We start from the raw sequence: 23,368 nt of genomic DNA on the forward strand, positions 1-23,368 counted from the left end.
GCGGGCAGGCCAGGAGCCCCTGTGGGCTTCTGAAAAAACATGAAACCTCATCCGCCGGCGGGATGAGGCTTCATGTAGGTTTTAAAAAAGTTTATTAAAGTTTTTGTGAAATTTATTAACATGTCCCATCTCGAGTGACATTGTCACATGAGGGGGGCATGTTAATGATTTTTAAATGTTTCTATTTTTAGAGTTTGAAAACATTTCAGCGATCTCCCTGAGGCAGCGCTTAGCCTCAGGGAGATGTGCACTCTTTCATGCGCATGCGTGAAATATCGCACTCTCGCTTTTGGGGAATCCCCCCCCGCCCGCACAGGAAGCGCATAGCGCTTCTCGGTGGACGTCACGCTGGGCGGACCTTAATTGGCCCGCCCACTTAAAATGGCGGCAGGGCCCGCCTCTCCGGCGGGGATCAGCTCCCCGCCCGCCTGAGATTGGGTCAGGCCCACCCGCCTGACAGGCAAAAAATTCAGCCAATAAGGGATTAAGTACTTACAAGAAATATTTGGGGGTTGGTGGTGATGGAAAGAACATTGGTGTCTCTACCATTACTATCCATAGCTCCAGACTACAACATGTGTGTAAAAGTTCATGTTTCCACAGCAACTTGCACTGCCTGAGTGAACCACTTAGTCTCAAAGGTAAAAAAAAAAAATTCTCAGCAACACTGAGTCTTCACCTTAAATGTTGCACGACTAGCACTGAATATTAAAGCTTGGAAAGGGTCTGTAGGTTTATACAAATCCAGGTAAATATTTTGCTACCTGCTTCTTCCTGACTCCAGTATGACAGCATGATCCTTTACACCTGGGATGGTAGGTAAAACGATTTTGCTGGAGCCAGACTTTCCTCTGGCTGAAGTACTATTATCTGGATACAGTAGTCTGAAATTACCCACTGCCGCCTTCTTGGGATAACCTGGGGAGTATTAAATACATGAACCAGTCACAGTGAATGACATACAGCCAGAACTGCGCATCGGAAGGAAAACTAAATTACATAGTTGTTTTGTGAATGGTGTTGAAGGAGCTCAGGGTGAAGCTGAAAGAGAGCAGAGGGTCTCAACAGACATAGTGGGCTGCATATTACATGCCCCTGCTGGAGGTGGGTGCCTACCCCATCCCACCCCCGAGCTCACTCCCATAATATGGGGAGGGGGCTGGAGCTGAAATCGGCAGCACACCCGCCTTATAGGTAATCAAGGGTCAATTAGGCTCGTTAACAAGCCAATTGACCCTGATAATACGCTACCCATGCCATAAAATATTTGGCGTGGACTGCTGGGTGGGAGTGGGCAGCTGGGTGGGAGTGGGCAGCTGGGTGGGAGCGGTCAGCTGGGTGGGAGCGGGCAGCTGGGTGGGAGTGGGCAGCTGGGTGTGAGCGGGCAGCTGGGTGGGAGCGGGCAGCTGGGTGGGAGCGGGCAGCTGGGTGTGAGCGGGCAGCTGGGTGTGAGTGGGCAGCTGGGTGGGAGCGGGCAGCTGGGTGGGAGTGGGCAGCTGGGTGTGAGCGGGCAGCTGGGTGTGAGTGGGCAGCTGGGTGGGAGTGGGCAGCTGGGTGTGAGCGGGCAGCTGGGTGTGAGTGGGCAGCTGGGTGGGAGCGGGCAGCTGGGTGGGAGTGGGCAGCTGGGTGGGAGTGGGCAGCTGGGTGTGAGCGGGCAGCTGGGTGGGAGCGGGCATCTGGGTGGGAGCGGGCAGCTGGGTGGGAGTGGGCAGCTGGGTGGGAGTGGGCAGCTGGGTGGGAGTGGGCAGCTGGGTGGGAGTGGGCAGCTGGGTGGGAGTGGGCAGCTGGGTGTGAGCGGGCAACCCAATTTTTTTAAAAGGGAACCTTCAAAGGGCGGGTAGGAAGGGGTGGATTCGATCATTGGGGCTGCCCTTTGCGGATTGCCTTCTTCCTAAAATGCCCCAGCCTTAAACCCATCCCCACCCCTCCACTCCCCTCCCTGACCAGCTGAAACCCTCCCTGGCTAAGACCACAGACTTGACTTACTGGCTTCGGTGGGGGACCTTGGTCCTTCTCTTGCAGTCCCGGCAATGGCCACTAACGCTCCCTTGGCGTTGCTGGGACCGATGGAGCTGCCGGCCAATCAGATTGGCTGTCAGATCCAGAGGGCGGGTCTTCCTTGCCAGTGAGGAGTGGGAAGTCCCACTCGGCCCTTGTTGAACCCACCCGTGGAATATTGAAATGCACATCCAAAAAAGTAGAATTTAAGTTAAAGGAATCAAATGATCAAACTACACAGTGCTCTGGTCAGACTACATCTTAAGTACTATGTCAAGCTGTGTCATAGAGACTCAAGGGAGATATAAATTGTTGAAGGGGGTGTGGAGAAGGGTGTAGAAGGGTGATCCCTATTAGATTTCTGAGCTAAGAGGAAGGACTGCAAAAAATATAGCCTTTTCAACTCATTAAAGTGTCTAGGAAACAATCTCTAAGGCTCTGGAAATAGTAAATCCAGCTTATTACTTTAAAGTATATTGTGAGAGTAGGACAGGGAAACACAGGTTCAAACTAATAAAAGAAGCTCCTTTTCACGCAGAAAATTGATGAACAACTGGTACAGACTCCTGGATACACTAGTGAAGGAAAGCCCTGGAATCATTTAAGAAGCAATTATATGCTGCAATTTGATGCTTTTGATTGATTAAATTATGATTCAGATGGCTTTCTTTCTGTGAAATTACTTTGTGATTTGTAAAGACATGTATATGGGGCAAACAGCACTAATAGTGTCAGGTGGTGATATACCTGCCGCTACTGATGCTCTCGAATGATTCCAGGATAGTGAGTGGAGGGAGGGGTAAAGGCTTGCGTATCATTCCCAGAGGTAGCTGGATGACATAACGGGAAGGGAGATAAGTTGCAAAAATAAACCAGAGGGGCTCCTAACTTCTATATTTTTGTGATTATGAAGATCCGATCAGGATTGCTGGGGGTTTGTGACAAAAAGAGGTAAAATCTTAGAAGTAATGGTTTCCAAATTCTATCACTTAAAAATCTAAATTTGGTAGTGATTGAGAATGATTATTATTTTGGGGTAAAATGTGAACAGAGCCATAATGTCAAATCATGAAAATAAATGCAAACTACTGCATTCTTTTCCTGAACCAATGGATGACAGGTATTAACCTGAGTAATCATCAGTAAGGTATTCTGGGTCATCTCTTCAGTCCCAATCTATTAACTGGTGTTTTTTTTTAACCCATCTGCCTTATTCATTAAAGATTCACCTCACATTTTAAATCACATTAATTTCTAGCTGTTATTAATTCACAACAATATTCAAATCATTGACACTTGTTGACAATTTTCAGTGATCGTTTTTCTTTCTCTGCAGGCAGACATTCTGTGCACAGGTTACTGTCCCAGGTACCTTGGATACCCTGACAAGCCGTGGGCCCCGATTTCCTGGATTATGTTTCGACTCGAGTTCGGGGTCTCGATGGGATTTCTTTAGGGTTGCCTGTTACCCGAAGAATGCCACCATAGGCTGTTATTCGTAAAAGCCCTTCTTGTTTATTTACAGATCTATGTACACCTCAGTGCTCTACACGAGGTTGTCCTTCTGCTTCCCACCTGATCTCACTCTCTTAGTCATGTGACATTGCATCATAGCTACATCATAGGTTCTCCTAATGTTAACGCTTTACTCTTCGTCTCCCCCAAAGTCTTTATCCCAGCTACGTACCTACTCCTGCAGATTACACTTACGCAGCATTTAGGCTGAAATTTATACCGGTTTCTGCACCGACCTTACGAATGAGAACCCGTGCCTGAGTTTCCCGTGGCATCCTTTTGCTGTGCCTATTGGTGATTACCAATGTGATGCAAGTGCAAATGTAGCAACAGCATTAGAAGTAATGGCAGCTTGGCTTCTGCCTTCTGCCTGGATGCCTCACTCTTGGAGGCTCTCCCCTTCCTTGGCCATTGTTACGCAGGGCAGGGTTATGTCCGTTTCAGCTGCATCTCCTTCAGAATGTGTGTGGGGGTTCAAAACCTTCTGAGTGCACTTAGACTGACGGAACACTTGGTTTCATATACTGCAGGTCTCAGTTTTTTTAAAAAAAATACAAAAGTTAAGGAAATTGCTATCAAATACCAGAAATCTCAGTTATGCCATTATCAGATGGTTTAAGGCCATGTTCTTTTTGGGTACACAAGCACATAATTCATGTAAACCCAGGGAAATGGCATGAGCTGGTCTCCTGTGTGTGTGAGCAGCAGAGGGCTCCAACAATTGCATCTCAGAAACAGCCAAGGAAACGCATGTGTTTCAATGGAAAAAAATAGCATAAATTGGTCACACACAAATTTCCTCGGTGAAAATATACAATGCCCCAATTACGTTACAGTTCTGTTGAGTTTTTCCAGGCTGGGGTAATTTTCTATCTCTCTGCGCACTGTTCCTCCTGTGGTTACAATGATTCAGTATTTTGAAAGAGAGGGATGATGTATGGGAGGAGTATGGGAAACAGAACCTAGAGACTGTATGATGTATGGAGGTCGTGTCATTAATTTATTTTCAAGATAATTTGCATTTAGGGAGATTGGTATTGCATTGAAATGTGAAATAGCTGACGTGTGAATTTATCATCACTGGGTGCAAGGCAAAACAAATATTCTACTCCCCAGTATTATCCATCATCATCCTTAAGCCGTACAGTTTGTGGAAATCGGAGTGTGAACAGGGAGCAACTCACCATTATTTATTCTTATCAGGTCTCTCTGGATCCGTCTCTGTTCTTTGATCATTCTGTCAATGCAATAAAATCTTGCCTCCTCCAAATCATGTAGTCCATTCTGGAGTCTCACTTCTGCACGCTTGGACTGGCGTCTCTCTGCCTCCAACCGCTTTATGTCCCCCTCAAAAATGTGCGATTTATAGCGTTGCATTTTCTTGGTGGGAGCTGCAAGATGAACATTTGCTATTAGTGGCCACACTGTAGATTGACACTTAATGCAAGGACAATCCTGCAAATATTAGGGCCAATCTTCATTAATAGCATGACACAGAAAATATTTTCAGGTAGCATTTATAGAATTAGAGAAAGATTTGAAGATTTTCTATCTGCATTTGGAACTTAGAAAGGAAGAATATATAAACAGGAGGAGTTCACAAAGGCCCTTGCATCTGTTCTGCCATTAGATCAGGGCTGGTTTGTAACTTAACCCCATTTATTTGCCTTGGTTCTGTAACCAATACCCCTGCCTACCAAAATCTATCAATCTCAGTTTGGAGGTTTTCAACTGACCCAGCCAACAGCAGCTTTTTGGGAGAGAGTTCAAGATTCCCACTCCCCTTTTTGTGAAGAATTGCTTCCTGGCATCACCCTGAGCTGCCTAGCTGTAAATTTAAGATTATGCCCCCTTGTCCTGGGCTCCTCCATCAGAGGATAGAGTTTCTATCTGTCCAATGAACTCCTTTAATCATCTTACGCGCCTCAAGTTGAATTCCCCTTAATCTTTTATACTTGAGGGAATATAAGCCCAGTCAATTCTTAGAATTTAACCCTTTTAACCCTGGTATCATTCTAGTAAATGCGTTCTGCACCCTGTCCAAGGTCAATATAATCTTTCCTAAGGCAAGATGTCCAGACTGAACATAGCACTCTAAGTGGAATCTAAAAGAGTTTTATATAACTAAAACATGACCTCCAACCCTGTGTATTTCAGTCCCCTTAAGAGAAAGGTCAACATTCCATTTGCCTTCTTGTAGCCATGAGTAAATACTTAGAGTAAGATCTTTAGCTGGAAAAGGGGAGGTGAACAGCTAAAAGACAGTTTTGTGTATCTTTGCTTGGAAGAGAGAAAGAGAAAATGGTCGAATGATGCCAGGCTAATTCAAGTATTAGCTAAGGTTGGCATTTGGATTTGTAACATGAGGTTTGGCAATCAGTAATTTACTAAGATTGAATTGGTTTTGGGCCAGGTCTGGTAAAAGGACATTCAGAATCGAAAATCATAGCTCCCCAGTTACATGAAGTCTAGAATGTTTTGGAGTTTATAGTCAATTATATAATGCATGGTTTTTAACAGTTTTTGATGTATGCATTGACAATTTTTACATGATGCTTACTGAAATTAGGAATTGAGTAAAATCCATATTGAACTGTTAACTCAGAAGTAAACAGTGGATAAGTGTTGTCTGCAGGTTGCTGTTCAAATCTGTCCATGCCACTTGTGAATGTTGCCAGCTCTTGGTTGTAGCAGAAATTTACAACTCTTTATCTTAGCTGCAGTGATAGACAGGGCCAAATTCCTGTGAAAAGAGCTAGCAGAATCTCAAATAATGATTCTTGCAGTGTTTCCCACAGCTCGCTTAATTATAAATGATCTTTCTTCCTCCTTAGTTTGTGACATTGGCCCAATTGCATGGTCGGTGGCAAAGTAATGGTGCTCACCACGGACCTTGAATAAAGCTAATAGTTTCTGTGGCGTGGATTTCACGACGTCAGTTTGAATTTAATGCCAAGTCATGCGAATCGCTTGAAGCAGAATTTTGCCCTTGGCGTGCGGGCTTGGCAGGGGGTAGGTGGGGGTAGTCGGGGGCAGTGGGGGGGGCGCTTGCTGCCCGTGATTGGCACAGCGCCACAATTTCACGCTGGTGGGCCAATTAAGACAGTGTGAAATGTGAGCGGCAGCGCTGAGCGCTTCCTGTTGTGGTGGGGGAGAGGGTGGGGGGTTGGGGGGGCTGGAGTGGGGGTGGGGGGTGGGGTAGGGGTGGTGGGGTTGGGGGAGTGTGAACCGGCCAAGTGGGAACTTTGCGCATGCACGCAAGTGAACGCTGCATAATCTCCCTGAGGTATGGAGCTGCCTCAGGGAGGTGAAGAGATATTTTTTTAAAATGTTTTAAATGTAAAACTCTGTCACATGAGCAGGGACAGTTATTAATGAAAAACTAAAGGTTTTATTTTATTTTTATTGCTTTTGGAAACCTTATCCTGCCCGCGGATGAGGTTTCCAAAAAAATGCAAAGGGCAGTGAAAATTTTAATTTAATTGATAACTTAAAGGCTTTAATAGGCCTTTTAATTGTCGGTGGGTGCGCTGCCGGCTCTGGAACTATCACTGAACTATCACGCGACTGCATGTTGACGTTGGCACGCTCGGCCAACGTCAATGCGCATCATTTCATGCTCGAGTGGGTCGGGCACGCGCCTGCCCGCTGAGCAAATATTTCTGCCCCTAGGTGTCCAGCAACAATGATGTCATCAAGCAAGGTAAGCAATCAATCACATTGAAGTATTCTCACAGGCAGCAAACTAGGAAGTAAAATATCCTGATTACCATCCACTTCAAATTAAATTTTACAGAGAGTGAAATAAATGATTGGGGCATACACAAGTTGGAAGCTGAAATATCATAAACACAATTTGAAAAAAAAATTGATGTGGAATTTATCATTTAAATTTAAACATAGTGTTAAATATAAATATTAGTTTTTCAGGGTCAGTAAGGTTGTTCAGCAGTAATTATAAATGTTGTGGACTGTTAAAAACCCAGTTACACCTCATTTAGTAAGGTGTAACTTATCAAGGGCTTTTGCAGTGTGACGAGTAGTGTGAAAGGACAAGTTCTTGTCATCAGTAATTTATATTTGATTACAGTTTTGGGCGACTTCAACAGTGCACCCTATTGGAAAATATCGAATCAGTGACAACACTTACTGGATTTCTGCACCTAGCCACACATGTGCAGACTCTAGAAGTTGCTGTGAGTTTTAGATGAGTAATGACATTGAAAGTTGATAGTTTCACCATCATTACAGCCACAAAATGGGCCATCATCTTTACGGGATATTAATTATTGTATAACCAGAAAACTGCATTGGTAACAAAGAGGATAGGCTGCCAGGCAAACAGGAAAGCCTCTGTATCCGATTTATTCGCTGTAAACCTAAATAAAGTCAACTTAAAAATGAACCTTGTGGTACTGTAGGCAATTTTAAAGGTGAGTGAAGCAGAGAACATTCAGTGTTTAAATTGAATTTAAAACATTGTAGAATTCATGAGAAATAAACCCTGCTGAAAACACACATTCTTCCTGAAGTGGTTGCTATGTGCTGTTGGTTATAGGGATTGATCAGTGTACATAAAGTGGACACTGTCTGTTCTTATCCTTGCTGTTGTACTCCATACCCTTACAGGACCTGATTGGCAATTAAACAACAAATGAGCAGTGTTCCACTTGCCAACCAAAATTGTGCACAACTCGAGGCAAAGCTACAGATGACCCAAAACCTTATCCCATTTTTCTTATTTTCTTTCAGATGTTGACTAACCAGCCCATTGTCTATTCCCTGAGTTTTCTGTTTTGCTTTTCATTATTCTTTTTATCATGCAAATTCAAGATTGACAATATACTGATCACTTTCCACAAGCCTTTTTTATCACAGATGGGCAGCAATGAACAATAACAGTCTTCATTAAAAATCTCAGACCATTACTTTTCATTCAGACATACAAGGATCAGGACTGAATTCTTCAGTGGGTGGTGCTCCACTATGTTGGTTTTTGTATCAGTAATATAGATGTGATCATCTGAATAAATCTGTAGCATCTGTAATGCTTCACATTTTTAGCCCTGGTTAACAGAATCAGACATATTGGGAGTAGTATTTACCTTCATCATAATCGGATGAAAACCGGGTGGATTCTACCAGTTGGGGGGGGGGGGGGGTGGTGGGGGGGGGGGGTGTTGTGGTGGGGAGTAATCCACTCCACCAGGATTACCATTGAGGTGAAAATTACTGCAGTTGAATTTCAACCTTTTTTAGTATACTTTGTATTAAGTGTTCTACTCTGGAAAGCCAGTTGGTGAAAGGTGATACTGGAGCCAATCTTTACTCAGCCTTAACAAAAACAGAAATACCTGGAAAAACTCAGCAGGTCTGGCAGCATTGGCAGAGAAGAACAAAGTTGACGTTTCAAGTCCTCATGACCCTTCAACAGAACTAAGTAAAAATAGGAGAGGGGTGAAATATAAGCTGGTTTAAGGTGGGGGGAGAGAAGTGGGGAGGTCGAGGGGGGTGTGGTTGTAGGGACAAGCAAGCAGTGATAGGAGCAGATAATCAAAATATGTCACAGACAAAAGAACAAAGAGGTGTTGAAGGTGGTGATATTATCTAAAAGAATGTGCTAATTAAGAATGGATGGCAGGACACGAAAGGTACAGATAGCTCTAGTGGGAGTGGGGTGAAATAAGACTAAAAGGGCATAAAAGGTATAGATTTAAAAATAATGGAAATAGGTGGGAAAAGAAAAATCTATATAAATTATTGGAAAAAACAAAAGGGAGGGGGAAGAAACGGAAAGGGGGTGGGGATGGAGGAGGGAGTTCAAGATCTGAAGTTGTTGAACTCAATATTCAGTCCGAAAGGCTGTAAAGTGCCTAGTCGGAAGATGAGGTGCTGTTCCTCCAGTTTGCGTTGAGCTTCACTGGAACAATGCAGCAAGCCAAGGACAGACATGTGGGCAAGAGAGCGGGGTGGAGTGTTAAAATGGCAAGCGACAGGGAGGTCTGGGTCATTCTTGTGGACAGACCGAAGGTGTTCTGCAAAGCGGTCGCCCAGTCTGCGTTTGGTCTCTCCAATGTAGAGGAGACCGCATTGGGAGCAACGAATGCAGTAGACTAAGTTGGGGGAAATGCAAGTGAAATGCTGTTTCACTTGAAAGGAGTGTTTGGGCCCTTGGATAGTGAGGAGAGAGGAAGTGAAGGGGCAGGTGTTGCATATTTTGCGTATGCATGGGGAGGTGCCGTACGTGGAGGTTGAGGAGTAGGGGGTGATGGAGGAGTGGACCAGGGTGTCACGGAGGGAACAATCCCTACGGAATGCCGCTGGGGGGGTGAAGGGAAGATGTGTTTGGTGGTGGCATCATGCTGGAGTTGGCGGAAATGGCGGAAGATGATCCTTTGAATGCGGAGGCTGGTGGGGTGATAAGTCTCCTCCGTCTGGCTGAACTTGTTCTCACACTGAACAATTTCTCCTTTAACTCCTCTCACTTCCTCCAAATAAAAGGTGTGGCTATGGGTACCCGCATGGGCCCCAGCTATGCCTGTCTCTTTATGGGGTATGTGAAACATTCCTTGTTCCAGTCCTACTCCGGCCCCCTCCCACAACTGTTTCTCCGGTACATCGATGATTACTTCGGTGCTGCTTCATGCTCTCGTCGGGACCTGGAAAAATTTATTAATTTTGCTTCCAATCTCCACCCCTCCATCATTTTCACATGGTCCATCTCTGACACTTCCCTTCCCTTCCTTGACCTCTCTGTCTCAATTTCTGGTGATAGACTGTCCACCAATATCCATTACAAGCCTACCGACTCCCACAGCTACCTCGACTACAGCTCCTCACACCCCGCTTCCTGTAAGGACTCCATCCCATTCTCTCAGTTCCTTCGCCTCCGTCGCATCTGTTCTGATGATGCTACCTTCAAAAACAGTTCCTCTGACATGTCCTCCTTTTTCCTTAACCGAGGTTTTCCACCCATGGTCGTTGACAGGGCCCTCAACCGTGTCCGGCCCATCTCCCGCACATCTGTCCTCAAGCCTTCTCCTCCCTCCCAGAAACATGGTAGGGTCCCCCTTGTCCTCACTTATCACCCCACCAGCCTCCGCATTCAAAGGATCATCCTCCGCTATTTCCGCCAACTCCAGCATGATGCCACCACCAAACACATCTTCCCTTCACCCACCCTGGCGGCATTCCATAGGGATCGTTCCCTCCGTGACACCCTGGTCCACTCCTCCATCACCCCCTACTCCTCAACCCCCACCTACGGCACCTCCCCATGCATACACAAAATATGCAACACCTGCCCTTTCACTTCCTCTCTCCTCACCGTCCAAGGGCCCAAACACTCCTTTCAAGTGAAGCAGCATTTCACTTGCATTTCCCCCAACTTAGTCTACTGCATTCGTTGCTCCCAATGCGGTCTCCTCTACATTGGAGAGACCAAACGCAGACTGGGCGACCGCTTTGCAGAACACCTTCGGTCTGTCCGCAAGAATGACCCAAACCTCCCTGTCGCTTGCCATTTCAGCACTCCACCCTGCTCTCTTGCCCATATGTCTGTCCTTGGCTTGCTGCATTTTTCCAGTGAAGCTCAACGCAAACTGGAGGAACAGCACCTCACCTTCCGACTAGGCACTTTACAGCCTTCCGGACTGAATATTGAGTTCAACAACTTCAGATCTTGAACTCCTTCCTCCATCCCCACCCCCTTTCCGTTTCTTCCCCCTCCCTTTTGTTTTTTCCAATAATTTATATAGATTTTTCTTTTCCCACCTATTTCCATTATTTTTAAATCTAATACCTTTTATGCCCTTTTAGTCTTATTTCACCCCACCCCCACTAGAGCTATCTGTACCTTGCGTGTCCTGCCATCCATTCTTAATTAGCACATTCTTTTAGATAATATCGCCACCTTCAACACCTCTTTGTTCTTTTGTCTGTGACATATTTTGATTATCTGCTCCTATCACTGCTTGCTTGTCCCTACAACCACCCCCCCACCACCCCAACCACTTCTCTCCCCCCACCCCCCCACCTTAAACCAGCTTATATTTCACCCCTCTCCTATTTTTATTTAGTTCTGCTGAAGGGTCATGAGGACTCAAAACGTCAACTTTGTTCTTCTCCGCCGATGCTGCCAGACATGCTGAGTTTTTCCAGGTATTTCTGTTTTTGTTTTGGATTTCCAGCATCCGCAGTTTTTTGTTTTTACTCAGCCTTACATTTATTGACAAAGTTAAACATTACAAACATACACCTCCTACTCAATCACACCACAGTTTCAATAAATGTCTCTTTGTGTGTACTCAAGTGAAACCCCAATTAATGCCCTCCAACTGCATATAATTAGACACAATTGACACACAATTTAGCTGCGAACAAAAGTTTCCCATTTTACAGGTTCTTTGCACTTTTTCTTTTTGGACAGCTTGTTAAAGTTCTTTTGATAGCACATAGTGGGGTTGTGGTGATTGGGTGCAGATTTCTTTCACTCTTCAGAAACGCATTTACAATTACATTACATAATGCACAGAGGAGATCTTCCCTCATTTTATTCAAATAACCAGGCAAAGCCAGAGCCTTGGGAACAGGAAAAGGCAGGCCACTCATTCCCAAAGTGTTACTAAGCTAACACCAAAAAAAAAAATCTATTGTCTACAAAAGTAAATTGCTCTGACATGTCTCTGTAAGTTTTTATCAGCAACTTAGGGCAGAAATACATCATTGCACAACTTTGAAAGATTTGCTCTGTATGATTTTTAAAGACTCCACTTTCCAATGATGTAAAATACTTACAATTCTTTTGTCAGCAAAAGATTAATGATACAGGTTTGGTAGTTTGGAGGTTTACACTAAAGTTACACTAATTTTATTGAAGCATTTTACATTTACTTCTTAGTTCTTGAAACCACAAAAAGAATTTGAAGATCGAGGGAATCATGTTCCTGCTACAATGATAGCATTCACTACGATTTGTACTATCTGTTCCATCAAATGCTTGTCTTTGTTTGTGGTTGCCTGGCCATAAAGCTTCAATAATTGGTGTCCATTGTAAGTGACTCTGAAATGTTTTGTTGACTATACTTATGTATCTAGGATTAATGTATGACAAAAGATCAGTCCAAAATCTGCCCAAAATATTTAAAATGTATGAACTCATGGCTTCATGAGGATTGGCCTTTGTCAAATCTTAGCCTTTTTTGTTTGTGTACAGAATACAAGTCTTTATTTAATGAAAGCAAAGCTGCTCAACGTGAGTGCCATGTAATCCTAACTGATAAAAAAGACTTTTTTAAAAGCCTTAAATGGTTGTTGACAGTTCGGCGGGCGCGCAGCGGACTTGGCTGCATGCCCGCCGAACTGAAAACCTAAATGCCTCGGGGTGACGGTGGGATGCACGCCCGACGCCACCTGGCGTCATTTTACGTGTTGGCGAGTGGGCCCCATCCCCGCTTGCCGACTGGAAAATGCAGCCCATGGTAGCTAACTTTGCAGATGACAAAGATAGGAAAGAATGTTGTGAATGAGACATAAGGAGTTTGCAGGCTGATATAGATAAGTTGAGTGAGTGGGCAAAAATCTGACAGATGGAGTATAATGTGGGAAATGTGAAGTTGTTCACTTTGGCAGAAAGAATAAGAAAGCTGGGTATTACTTAAATGGAGAACGACTGCAGAATTCCGAGGTGCAGAGGGATCTAGGTGTTCTTGTGCATGAGTCACAAAATGTTAGTATGCAGGTACAGCAATGTAATCAAGAAGGCTAATGGAATGCTGTCCTTTATTATGAGAGGAATTGAACATAAAAGTAAGGATATTATGCTTCAGTTATATAGGGCATTGGTGAGACTGTAACTCGATTAGGATAAGGTTAGAGTGTCATGGTAGATGCTGAGTTTTAAGGGAATTCTTAAAGTAGGCAGTAAAATTATAGACTTGAGATTATTTATTTTATGAAGAAACAATTCTGCCTATAGGAGAAGCCAGGATTATCTGTTGTTCCCTTGCATTTTTGTATAAGAAAGTGGATATTGGTAGAGCTGCCTTTTGAATTTTGTTTTGGTCATGTAGTTAAGCATGGAAAACCTTTACTGTGTTAGGTTTAAGGACTTGCCAGACCAAAGGTAGGATTTTTTCTTGATGGAGCCTCGGGGGGCGGGGGAGGTGGGGCAGGAAACAGAGGTCTGGGCTGCTTCCAGGTGATGATTCTGGCCCTGGGGGGAAACAGTCACTCATTGTGATTTTCATGGCATGCCCCCTTTATTGGCCTGGAGGACAGGCTTGCCAATCTTAAGGACAGTGGCAGGCTCTCAAAGCTTGAGGGCGAAACAGAGGTTTTCCAAATGAAGGAAGCAGCGGGCTATTACTTCCAGAGGGAGGCGCCCTCTCTCCAACTTTTAAAAACTTAAGTTAAACAAATGGTTTCTTGCAGCCAGGCCACCACGGTGTGCGTTTGTGTGTGTGTGCTGTGTGTGTTGGGGTGGTGGTCACAGGGTGGCCTGTAACTGCTTTTGTGCCCAAGCAGGCAGGGAGGTCCTCTTAGGGCCGGCCCAGAATGCTGGCATCCTGGCTTGCCACCTAGTCAGCCAATCTGGCTTCTGCCACCTGCAAAAAACCTGGAGGCTTTTGAAAATATGAACATTTGACAATTGAGAATTCCAGTCAGCTCCTTTAATTGGCCACAATTAGGTAGTTAATGTGGCATGTGGGCTGGCAGCCCTGCTACCCTTCCTGATCCCGTGTCCACAAAGTGGCTTAGGGAGTAGAATGAAGCAGAGGAACGGGCATTCCAGTTGGCAGCTGCCGCCCACTTCCGATCCTGGTCTGGCGAGGGCTGAAAATCCAGCCCCAGGTTACTGCCAGCTGTCTCTGCAGGAACACACCCACCTTGGCAAACTCCAGAGAGTTAAACCGAGATTTTAACCCAAACACACCCATTGAAATTGGGGCATTCCTGGGATTTGGACTCGTGACTTAGACCCTGCTAGAGTGTAAATGGGACATCCAGTCTGAATGATTCCATTCTCACCAGGTACATGAGTTTAAAACTGGGGTTTTAGTCTTTTGGGTATACCATTTTGTAATGCTTTCTCCCAATGTTAAAGGCACTGGCAGTGGTGGATTTACACTTAGTGGGGCCCTGTGCTCAGCCTCATGTTTGGGGCTCCCCCCACAACCGGACACAACCCAAAACTCCGGGGCATTGGTTATTTCGCTGGCTTTTTCGCAGTCACCCAACTACTTCTGCAGCCTATCATATAACCTCAATTCTCGTCACTCAATCAAAAAAACTTAAGTGTCTCTAATGAGATGATACAACTGAAAACCTGTATGCAAATGAGCACTGCTTTACTCTCGTGGTTCAATCAGTTAGTACGTGGTACATTAATGGCAGGATTGAGGCGTGTGCAATGTGAGGCTGTGAGTTGGAGCCAAACCTAGAGGGATTTCTGTTGAGCAGCTCATGTTGTGAAACACATGAATTTTTGACTGGCTGGGGAACGGGACGCGATGCAATCTCGAGCAATAAAATAATTTAATTGGAAGGGACCAATTTCTGTAGATTGAGAACGGATCTGTCCCGGTTAAATATCTCAAGTATCAGCACAAATGCTGCAAATACTCAGCAGATGAAGCAGCTTCTGTGGAGAGAGAAACGAAGGATATGATCTTTTTGATATCGCTGATCCTGCACTGTGTGTTTCCTCTCAGTATTGACTCTTCAGCTCGTTTCGTGTTGTTCAATTTATTGCCAATTTCTCGGATCGAAAAATGTTGCAGTGATGATTACTATAATTAATGTAATGATTACTATAATCTAAACCATCCGATGTTTATCGGTAGAAGATGATGTTATGAATAGGTTAAACATTCAGGACAGAGATTAAAGTCTGTGGTTAAGCTCAATCTTATAAAACAGTTAATTTATACCTGAGTTCACCTCACAACTTACTTATTGCCCTTTAAAATGCATCAATATATGAAGTAGGCAATAGAATTTTCGAAATAAGTGAGACAGTGTGGGCGGGAGGGGTGTCATTAAGTAGTTTCCCGACTAGTGGTCTCCAGGTTAATTTAACCTGGGGGTCATCATGTAGTTTCCCGACTAGTGGTCTCCAGGTTAATTTAACCTGGGGGTCATCATGTAGTTTCCCGACTAGTGATCTCCAGGTTAATTTAACCTGTGACTTTCTTCGATCGCTCTCCCCGTCTTTACACTGGAGTTTTTAAAAGAAAGACTGAAATGTAATAACACTTTGAGACACCTGGTGGTCGTGAACAATGACAATACAGCCAATAAAGTACCGTTGAGTCGCAGTCACTGTTGCACACAGGAAGCTCCCACAAACAACACGTGACCTTTACCGGATAACTTGCTTTGGTGATGCTGGTTGATGGATAGCAGGATTGCAGGGAACATCCCCCTGCTCTTCCAGAAAACAGTGTCAGTCCCAACCCCCCATTAACACACACACAACAAAAAGGGCTGGAGCTTCAAGAAAACATCAAAACCACCCCCTTTCCCGCCCGGCTCCCTCTGAATGAATAGCACCGCAATAGAATGGCATCCCCATTGCCTCTCGCTCCATTCCCCATTGCCTGTCGATCCATTCCCCATTGCCTCTCGCTCCATTCCCCACTCCCCTGGCCTCCCAGTCATTGTTCAGTTCAACTCGGATCCCCAATCGGTTTTTGCAACATTCAGGCTTTTCTTTCCCCTGCCGCTGTACTGCCTGCAAAGAGCAGGGTTATTATGCAGTAAAATGAATGTGCTGTGCATCTGGATCATTCCTCTCTCTCTATACCACCACCCCCCCGCCCCCCAGCCCTCTCATTTCTCACCTACATTGAAAACTGAGCACCCAGCAATGCAATGTGGAGCCTCCGAAAGGTAGAACAGCGTCACCACTCCTCCCCCAGGAACCGGGTTGTATTTATTGTACTCACCCTGCATGACTGAAACCTGCAATGCTCTGGCGAAAGCAGCCGACACACTGTAACCCAGTAAGCACAGGAAGGTGAATCGAAAAGCCACAAGAGGTGGCATTATGAGGGGGGGTATGACCTGCCCAAATTCATTACTTTCGAGTTGTATTTACAAACTATTAGCTAACATGCGAAGAGGAAGGACAAGGAAAGAGCCACTTCGCTAGGTCTGTCTCATACTAACCTGGTGCACGATAACGCAGTCCAGGATCCTCAACCTAGCAACCACATCAGCAAAAAAAAACCCAGCCCAGAACTCCAGACCAATTCAGTGGTGTGGGCTCCAGGAAATTCATTGCAGGCCCTGAAGACGATATGATGTTATGGGAGACGCATTGTGCCACCCCCATCCCCCAACATCACCTTGATTCAATTTGCAATGTCGTTAACTCCCTTTTGAATGTTTGTAACAAATGGTTGCCTGAAATAAAACTCGTTCCGTAAGTTGATATTTCTGTGAAAACAAATACCAGCTGACATCTAGAGCCTAGTTCTACACTTGTATAACCTCTGCCCATGTCCTGTGCCGCCCACCACCACCAATTCAAATAGTCTGTCTATGTGGATCAAATTTAATATTTTCATTATTTTGAAGACTTCAGTTTGAATGGTATGCTTTCAAGAGTGTATAAAGTCCTAACTCTCTAAGCCGGTTGTACATTTTTTCTTGTTTTGCTTTTAAGTGTTCTGGCATCACTGGAGAGTGTCTCCCGAATCCCTTCTCTCGGTCATCCATCCACATTGCTCGGAGCACACTGAGGCTGCTGATCCCCAATCTCCTTCCCCCTCCCACTATTCCTCCCCCTCCCCTTTGCTTCAACCGCATCAAACTCACAAATCAGGTCATGGTTTGTTTTAGTGTCTTGAGAGGGGGGGAACTGCCAGGAGATTTTTTTTTTGTATACAACCGAGCAGACAGTTTAACATCTCAGCTGAAAGACGGCACGTCCGACAGTTCAGCACCCACCCGTCATTTTGGGGCCCCACTGTCTATCGGGGGCCCCATGCCAGTGTGTTTCATTGCAAACTCGCCCCTGGGCACTGGCTTTATTTAAGTGTTGAGAACTGGGGCAGAGGTTGGCAGTATCAAGGCTTAGGATGTACTTAGGATATTCTTTGTACAAGAATACTGACAGGATTTAATTAGGTAAAACTGTGTAACCTTATCAAAATTTCCCACTGCTGTTCCAACCAGTTGGCTTGCACATCCAGCTGGAAATGAGTGAGAACAATCTCAGCTGCAGGCAACAGCCCAACTCCTGTGGGTTCCATTGGAGGGACAGGGTAGCTGTTCAGACATCAACTCTGCCCTGCAATTCTGCATGCGGACCTGACTTGTTCTTATCTGTGACTCAGTGCTTCTTGAACCGGGAGGGCTGTGGGTTCACATCCCACTCCCAAGTCTTAAGCACAAAGATCTAGGCTGACACTTGAGTGAGGGAGTGCTGCACTCTCTTTAACATGAGACATTGAACCAAGGTTCCATCTGCCCTCTTGGGTGCATGTAAGTGATCCCGTGGCATTATTTGAAGAAGTGCCGGGAAGTTATCCTCAATGTCCAGGTCATTATCACATTGCTGCTTACATTTCCTACATTACAACATTAATTTGTAAACAAAATAGAATATGCAGTCAGATGAATAGCGTTTAGGTAAAAATTCTGACAGCAAAGTTCATGTTGGGTGGGTGGAAAGGATTCAAAGTTGGTAATAAATAAACAATTTAATTTAAAAATAAATAGGGGTTTAATTGGAAAGGTTAGTAATCACTGCACAAGAGGGGGTTAATGGAGCGCAGACACTAAATTAAACCATTATGCAGTACCTCTCTCTGTCTCTCCTGCTTGGTCGCTATTTTGATGTTACTTTCCCAGCCTGGTTGCTGTATGTGTCTTCCACCAATTGTAATGCTCACAGAAAGTTACACTTGTCCACTCGGGGAAAGTCAGAAGAGGAATAAAAGCCAGCAGACATCCATCTCTCTCTCTTTTGCGATAACCGAGCCGGTGTCCCGGGAGATGAAGGCTTTGTTGTGGGTCACCTTTAGCTGGCGAGTGGCGCAGCCCTCGCAGGGCTGAAGCCCATTTGCCTGGGCTGTGTCTCTGTGCTCACTCTCTCGCTGCTGCTGCTACTGCCGGCTGTTGTATCCCTGCTCCTTTGTATAAATCAGCACCTCAGTGAGTAGCCCGATCGCCTGGACGCCGGCTTTTTAAATTCAGCGTTGCCACTGGGAACGAGCTGTCAGTCAAAATTTGTCACAAGCCTATTGTTATTTCGCCGTAACTCAATTTTGTGTAAGTAAATTAAGCTGTGATGTGAGGGGATAGAGGGAGTAACAAAATAGCTTAAAAAAAAATCATGATAACAAGAGTTCTTAGTTAACAAAAAATAAATCAGGAAATGTTTGCAGTAGAAGCCTTCGGTCAGAAAAGGATTCAAATATCCTTCTTAGACAGAAGGGTCAAGGTATGCTTCTCATCTAAAGCTCACCACCTGAACCTTAATCTTGTCCTGACGAATCTGTGCTCTTATTTCAGATGTTCCCCATGCTCAGGCCTTTTATTTAAACCTTAAGAGTCTGAACGGACAAAGGGGCAAAAGGAGCTAGGAGTATCATTAAGAGCAGCTACACTGTTTAACAAGGTGTGAAATGCAAACATATACCTGGATGAATAGAATTGAAAATCAGAGAAGACATGTTAACCCAAGAAAGACCCAAACCTCCCTGTCGCTTGCCATTTTAACACTCCACCCTGTTCTCTTGCCCACATGTCTGTCCTTGGCTTGCTGCATTGTTCCAGTGAAGCCCAACGCAAACTGGAGGAACAGCACCTCATCTTCCGACTAGGCACTTTACAGCCTTCCGGGCTGAATATTGAATTCAACAACTTTAGATCTTAAACTCCCCCTCCCCCCATCCCCACCCCGTTTCTTCCCCCTCCCTTTTGTTTGTTTTTTTTTCAATAATTTATATAGATTCTTCTTTTCCCACCTATTTCCATTATTTTTAAATCTACAACCAATGCCCTGTCAGTCTTTCCACCCCACCCCCACTAGAGCTGTACCTTGAGTGTCCTGCTATCCATTCTTAATTAGCACATTCTCTTAGATAATATCACCACCTTCAACACCTCTTTGATCCTTTTGTCTGTGACATCTTTTGATTATCTGCTCCTATCACTGCTTGCTTGTCCCTACAACCACCCCACCCTCAACTTCTCTCTCCCCCCGCCCCCCACCTTAAACCAGCTTATGTTTCACCCCTCTCCTAACTATACTTCAGTTCTGTTGAAGGGTCATGTTGGACTCGAAACGTCAACTCTTTTCTTCTCCACTGATGATGCCAGACCTGCTGAGTTTTTCCAGGTAATTCTGTTTTTGTTTTGGATTTCCAGCATCCGCAGTAGCTTTTTGTTTGTATAGAACTTTGGTTGGACCACACTTTGGGATGCTGTGTACATGCCTGGTCTTCATATTACAAAAAGAGACCTTGGAGAAGGTGCAAAAAAGATTGACAAGGGTGATAGACCAGGAAAGACCGAACAGACTGGGCCTCTTTTCTCTTGACAGCTGAAAGCTGAGGGGTGAACTGATAGATGCCTTCAAATTATGAAGGGGGTTAATAGGGATGTAGAGAAGATATGGGTAATATTAATCCCTCAGAAAAGGATGGGTTAGTGTCCAGTGGGAAGTTAAAATGTGAAAAAACTGAACCCAAATTGCATTGAACCTGCAACATGACCAATCCACTCTCAGGGGTGGGTCGCTCATTTAAATATTTTATTGAGGCTTTGTGTCTAAGATTTTATCTGTGTTTCAGGAAAACCTGATTGCTAGAGGAATGTCACGGCGATGGGGTCTGCTACAATAAGGAGGTCGTTGCTTTTCCAACACTTTTCCATGTTGTAGGCTGGAGGAGCAGGTGTGCTCCCAGCTCCCAAGGAAAAGTTGGAAAGTTCCCCAGCTATCAGACAGCGATCACAGACTCTCCCACTGACTCCCCTTCTCTCCCCAACCCCCTTCCAATCTCTCCTTGACTCCCCCACCAAGCTCTAACCCTGATCTATCTCCCTGCATTCACCTCCTTCAGTCCTGAAAACCATGTGATATCCACCCCCTTGCAACCTGTACCCCAAGCAGCAGGAAACCTACCTGCTCCTAGCGGCCTCCACTGCAGCACACCCACCCAACAGGGAGCCAGGCTTGTTAATCAGGCTGGTTTCTGGGCAGGAGTCCTGATAAATCAAAAAAGCACACACTGTGTAGTTAAAGCTCCATAGTGTTCACCAGAACAGTTCTCCCTGCCCACTTGGAAATCAAGCCCAGGTAAATACTGGGGCCATTTGTGGAAGTGTTCTAAACTAGAGGTCATAAATATCGGATAGTCACTATCTAATCCAATAAGGAATTCAGGAGAAACTTCTTTATCCTGAGGGTAGTTGAGGTGAGTAGTATGGATGCATTGAAAAGGGAAGCTGGAAAAGCACATGACGGAGAAGGGAATAGAAGGGGTAAGCTACTGGATGAAGTCCAATATAAGGAGGAACATAGAAAAAGGAGCAGGAGTAGGTCATCCGGCCCTTTGAGCCTACTCCGCCATTCAACATGATCATGGCTGATCCTCTATCTCAATGCTATACTCCCGTTCTCTCCCCACATCCAGAATCCAGAAATTTATCTACTTCCTTCTTAAATATATTCAGTGACTTGGCCTTCACAGCCTTCTGTGGTAGAGAATTCCACAGGTTCATCACCCTCTGAACGAAGAAGTTTTTCCTCATCTCAGCCCTAATTGGCCTACACCGTATCTTGAGGCTGTGACCCCTTGTTCAAGACCTCCCCAGCCAGAGGAAATATCATCCCTCCATCTAGTCTGTTCATCCCTGCCAGAAGTTTATATACTTCAATGAGATCCCCTCTCATTCTCCTAAACTCCAGTAAATACAGGCCTAGGAGGCTCGAACAGAGAATCAGTCAATTGGGCCAAATGGCTTGTTACTGTGCTGTAAATTCTATGTGATCTCTGTTGTTTCCCATTCATTATAGCATTCATTGTACTGTGTGAGATTATTGTCTGAAGGCTTAACACCTGAATGGCAATTTCTTCTGTCAGCCATTTTAAACAAGGTTTTGATTTGCTTCCTTAAAGCATTAGTGTATTATATCCCACACAGCATCATTTCTAATCTCAGGAAAAAGAAACATAATTGTCATTATTAGGCTGATATTTGAATTTAAAGGAACACTATTCCACCATTAAAAATTATGTCTAATTTCTACAAATATAGATATAGATAGATAGCCATTATAAACTAACACTTTTGTACGCCTTTCCTCTAAGTTTAACACTTCCTGAATTTTAACACTTCCTAACTTTCCTGTTAGGCTCTTTTCATTTTTCCCATACCAGTCTTATGCTTAAAATGAACAATTTATTATACTCACCACTGATTGGGTCCTCTCAACTCTGTCTCTAAGGCACAGAGAACCTGAAACCTGTAAAAGGCTTGGCCTGTCTTAGATTCTTCTTGCTCCCACAGCAGCCTTCCAAGCCCTCGCAAGACTTTCCCACTTCCCTTATTTCTCCTGCCACCTCTCACTGCTACTGCACCTCACAACAGCAATCCCAGCTGAAATCCAGGAAACTAATTTTAAGCTCCTCAAAATGCTTACACTGTATTCCGGTGTATTTCTTTTCGCTACCCCTCCCCTCCTCCTCCCAACTATTCCTCAAGATGAAGGATTCATCTTGAGGAATTTTCATTCCAGGCATCCAATGTCAGAAGCAAACTGTCCCAAGCAATGCATAATACAACGAAATTCAAAGTAAAGCAAAATAAAATACTGCAGATGCTGGAAATCTGAAATAAAAACATAAAATGCTGAAAATACTCAACAAGCCTGGCAGCATCTGTGGAGAGAGAAACATTTCAAGTCAAATATGACTCTTCTGCAGAAGTACTTCAGAGTAAACTTCCTTGCACTTTATTCCAACATTTTCAACACCCACTCTTCTTCTGCACTATTATGGCATTTTCCCCCAGTGTTTTAATTCCCGCTGTTTATGCATGACATTGCCAATTAGTGCCAAATTCGGGGCCAGTTTATGCTGTCAGCCCACTCTCTAATTAGAGCCTTACACAACCTACAGATAAAAGAATTTCATCCCGTCAGTCCAAGTTGGAATTAAACCCAGGTCCCAGAAGTGTAAGGAATGGGATATCAAATGTATTTCAAATTTCAGCTAACTGAAAACATCTTAAAATTCAAAATGTCCAAATTGTTGCCAAATCCTTTTCAAAACTGTACAAACTAAAGCTAAATACAATTCAACTTTTCCATTGGGAAAAAAGAATGGATTGCTTTTATTATCTTGGTACAATTATTACTTTATTCGTGTATAATTATTATTTTCCTCATCTTGTTTAAGGTGATCTCCGCCTGTTTATATTTTTAGCTAATAAAAGCTGTTACATTAACCTCAGTAAAACTTTTGCACTTCAACATTTTGCTTTTCCACAAATAATTTGGAAAATTTCTAGCCAATTATGTATGATTGCAGTTTAAAGAAACAGACTGACAAAATCCTCTTGATACATCCTGGGAATTTATGCACACTGCACGTGCTCAGTATGCGGGACCTACCTCAAATCACAGGTTATTTGTGCTGGGGATTCATATCAATTGCTGAGGTTTTTGGAAGTGGCATTATTAATGTATTAAAGAGAATTTTTTGGGTAAATATAACAATGTTATTGAGAAATAAGTATATTTTTGAATGAAAAACTTAATTTGGACTTTAAAAATTTCAATTACTGACAATTAAGAAATTGATAGATGAAAGTTTTTGGAAATCCTTTTGATTAGTTC

At 44.2% G+C, this 23,368-nt stretch overlaps 1 protein-coding gene across 1 annotated transcript in view; it reads right to left on the reverse strand.

Moving 5' to 3' along the window:
- ccdc190 (coiled-coil domain containing 190) overlaps positions 1–18,583 on the reverse strand; it is a 35,074-nt gene extending 16,491 nt beyond the window's left edge. Inside the window, exons 1-3 of the mRNA XM_078561602.1 lie at positions 18,324–18,583; positions 4,698–4,904; positions 765–918 (exon numbers count right to left, since the gene is read on the reverse strand). Of these exons, the coding sequence (XP_078417728.1) occupies positions 765–918; positions 4,698–4,890 (347 nt within the window). The 5' untranslated portion in view covers positions 4,891–4,904; positions 18,324–18,583. The remainder of the gene's footprint in view (positions 1–764; positions 919–4,697; positions 4,905–18,323) is intronic.
- Between the last annotated feature and the right edge of the window lie 4,785 nt (positions 18,584–23,368).

Source organism: Cetorhinus maximus, chromosome 17 (genome assembly GCF_964194155.1).
Source record: "Cetorhinus maximus chromosome 17, sCetMax3.hap1.1, whole genome shotgun sequence".
NCBI classification, from domain to species: domain Eukaryota; kingdom Metazoa; phylum Chordata; class Chondrichthyes; order Lamniformes; family Cetorhinidae; genus Cetorhinus; species Cetorhinus maximus.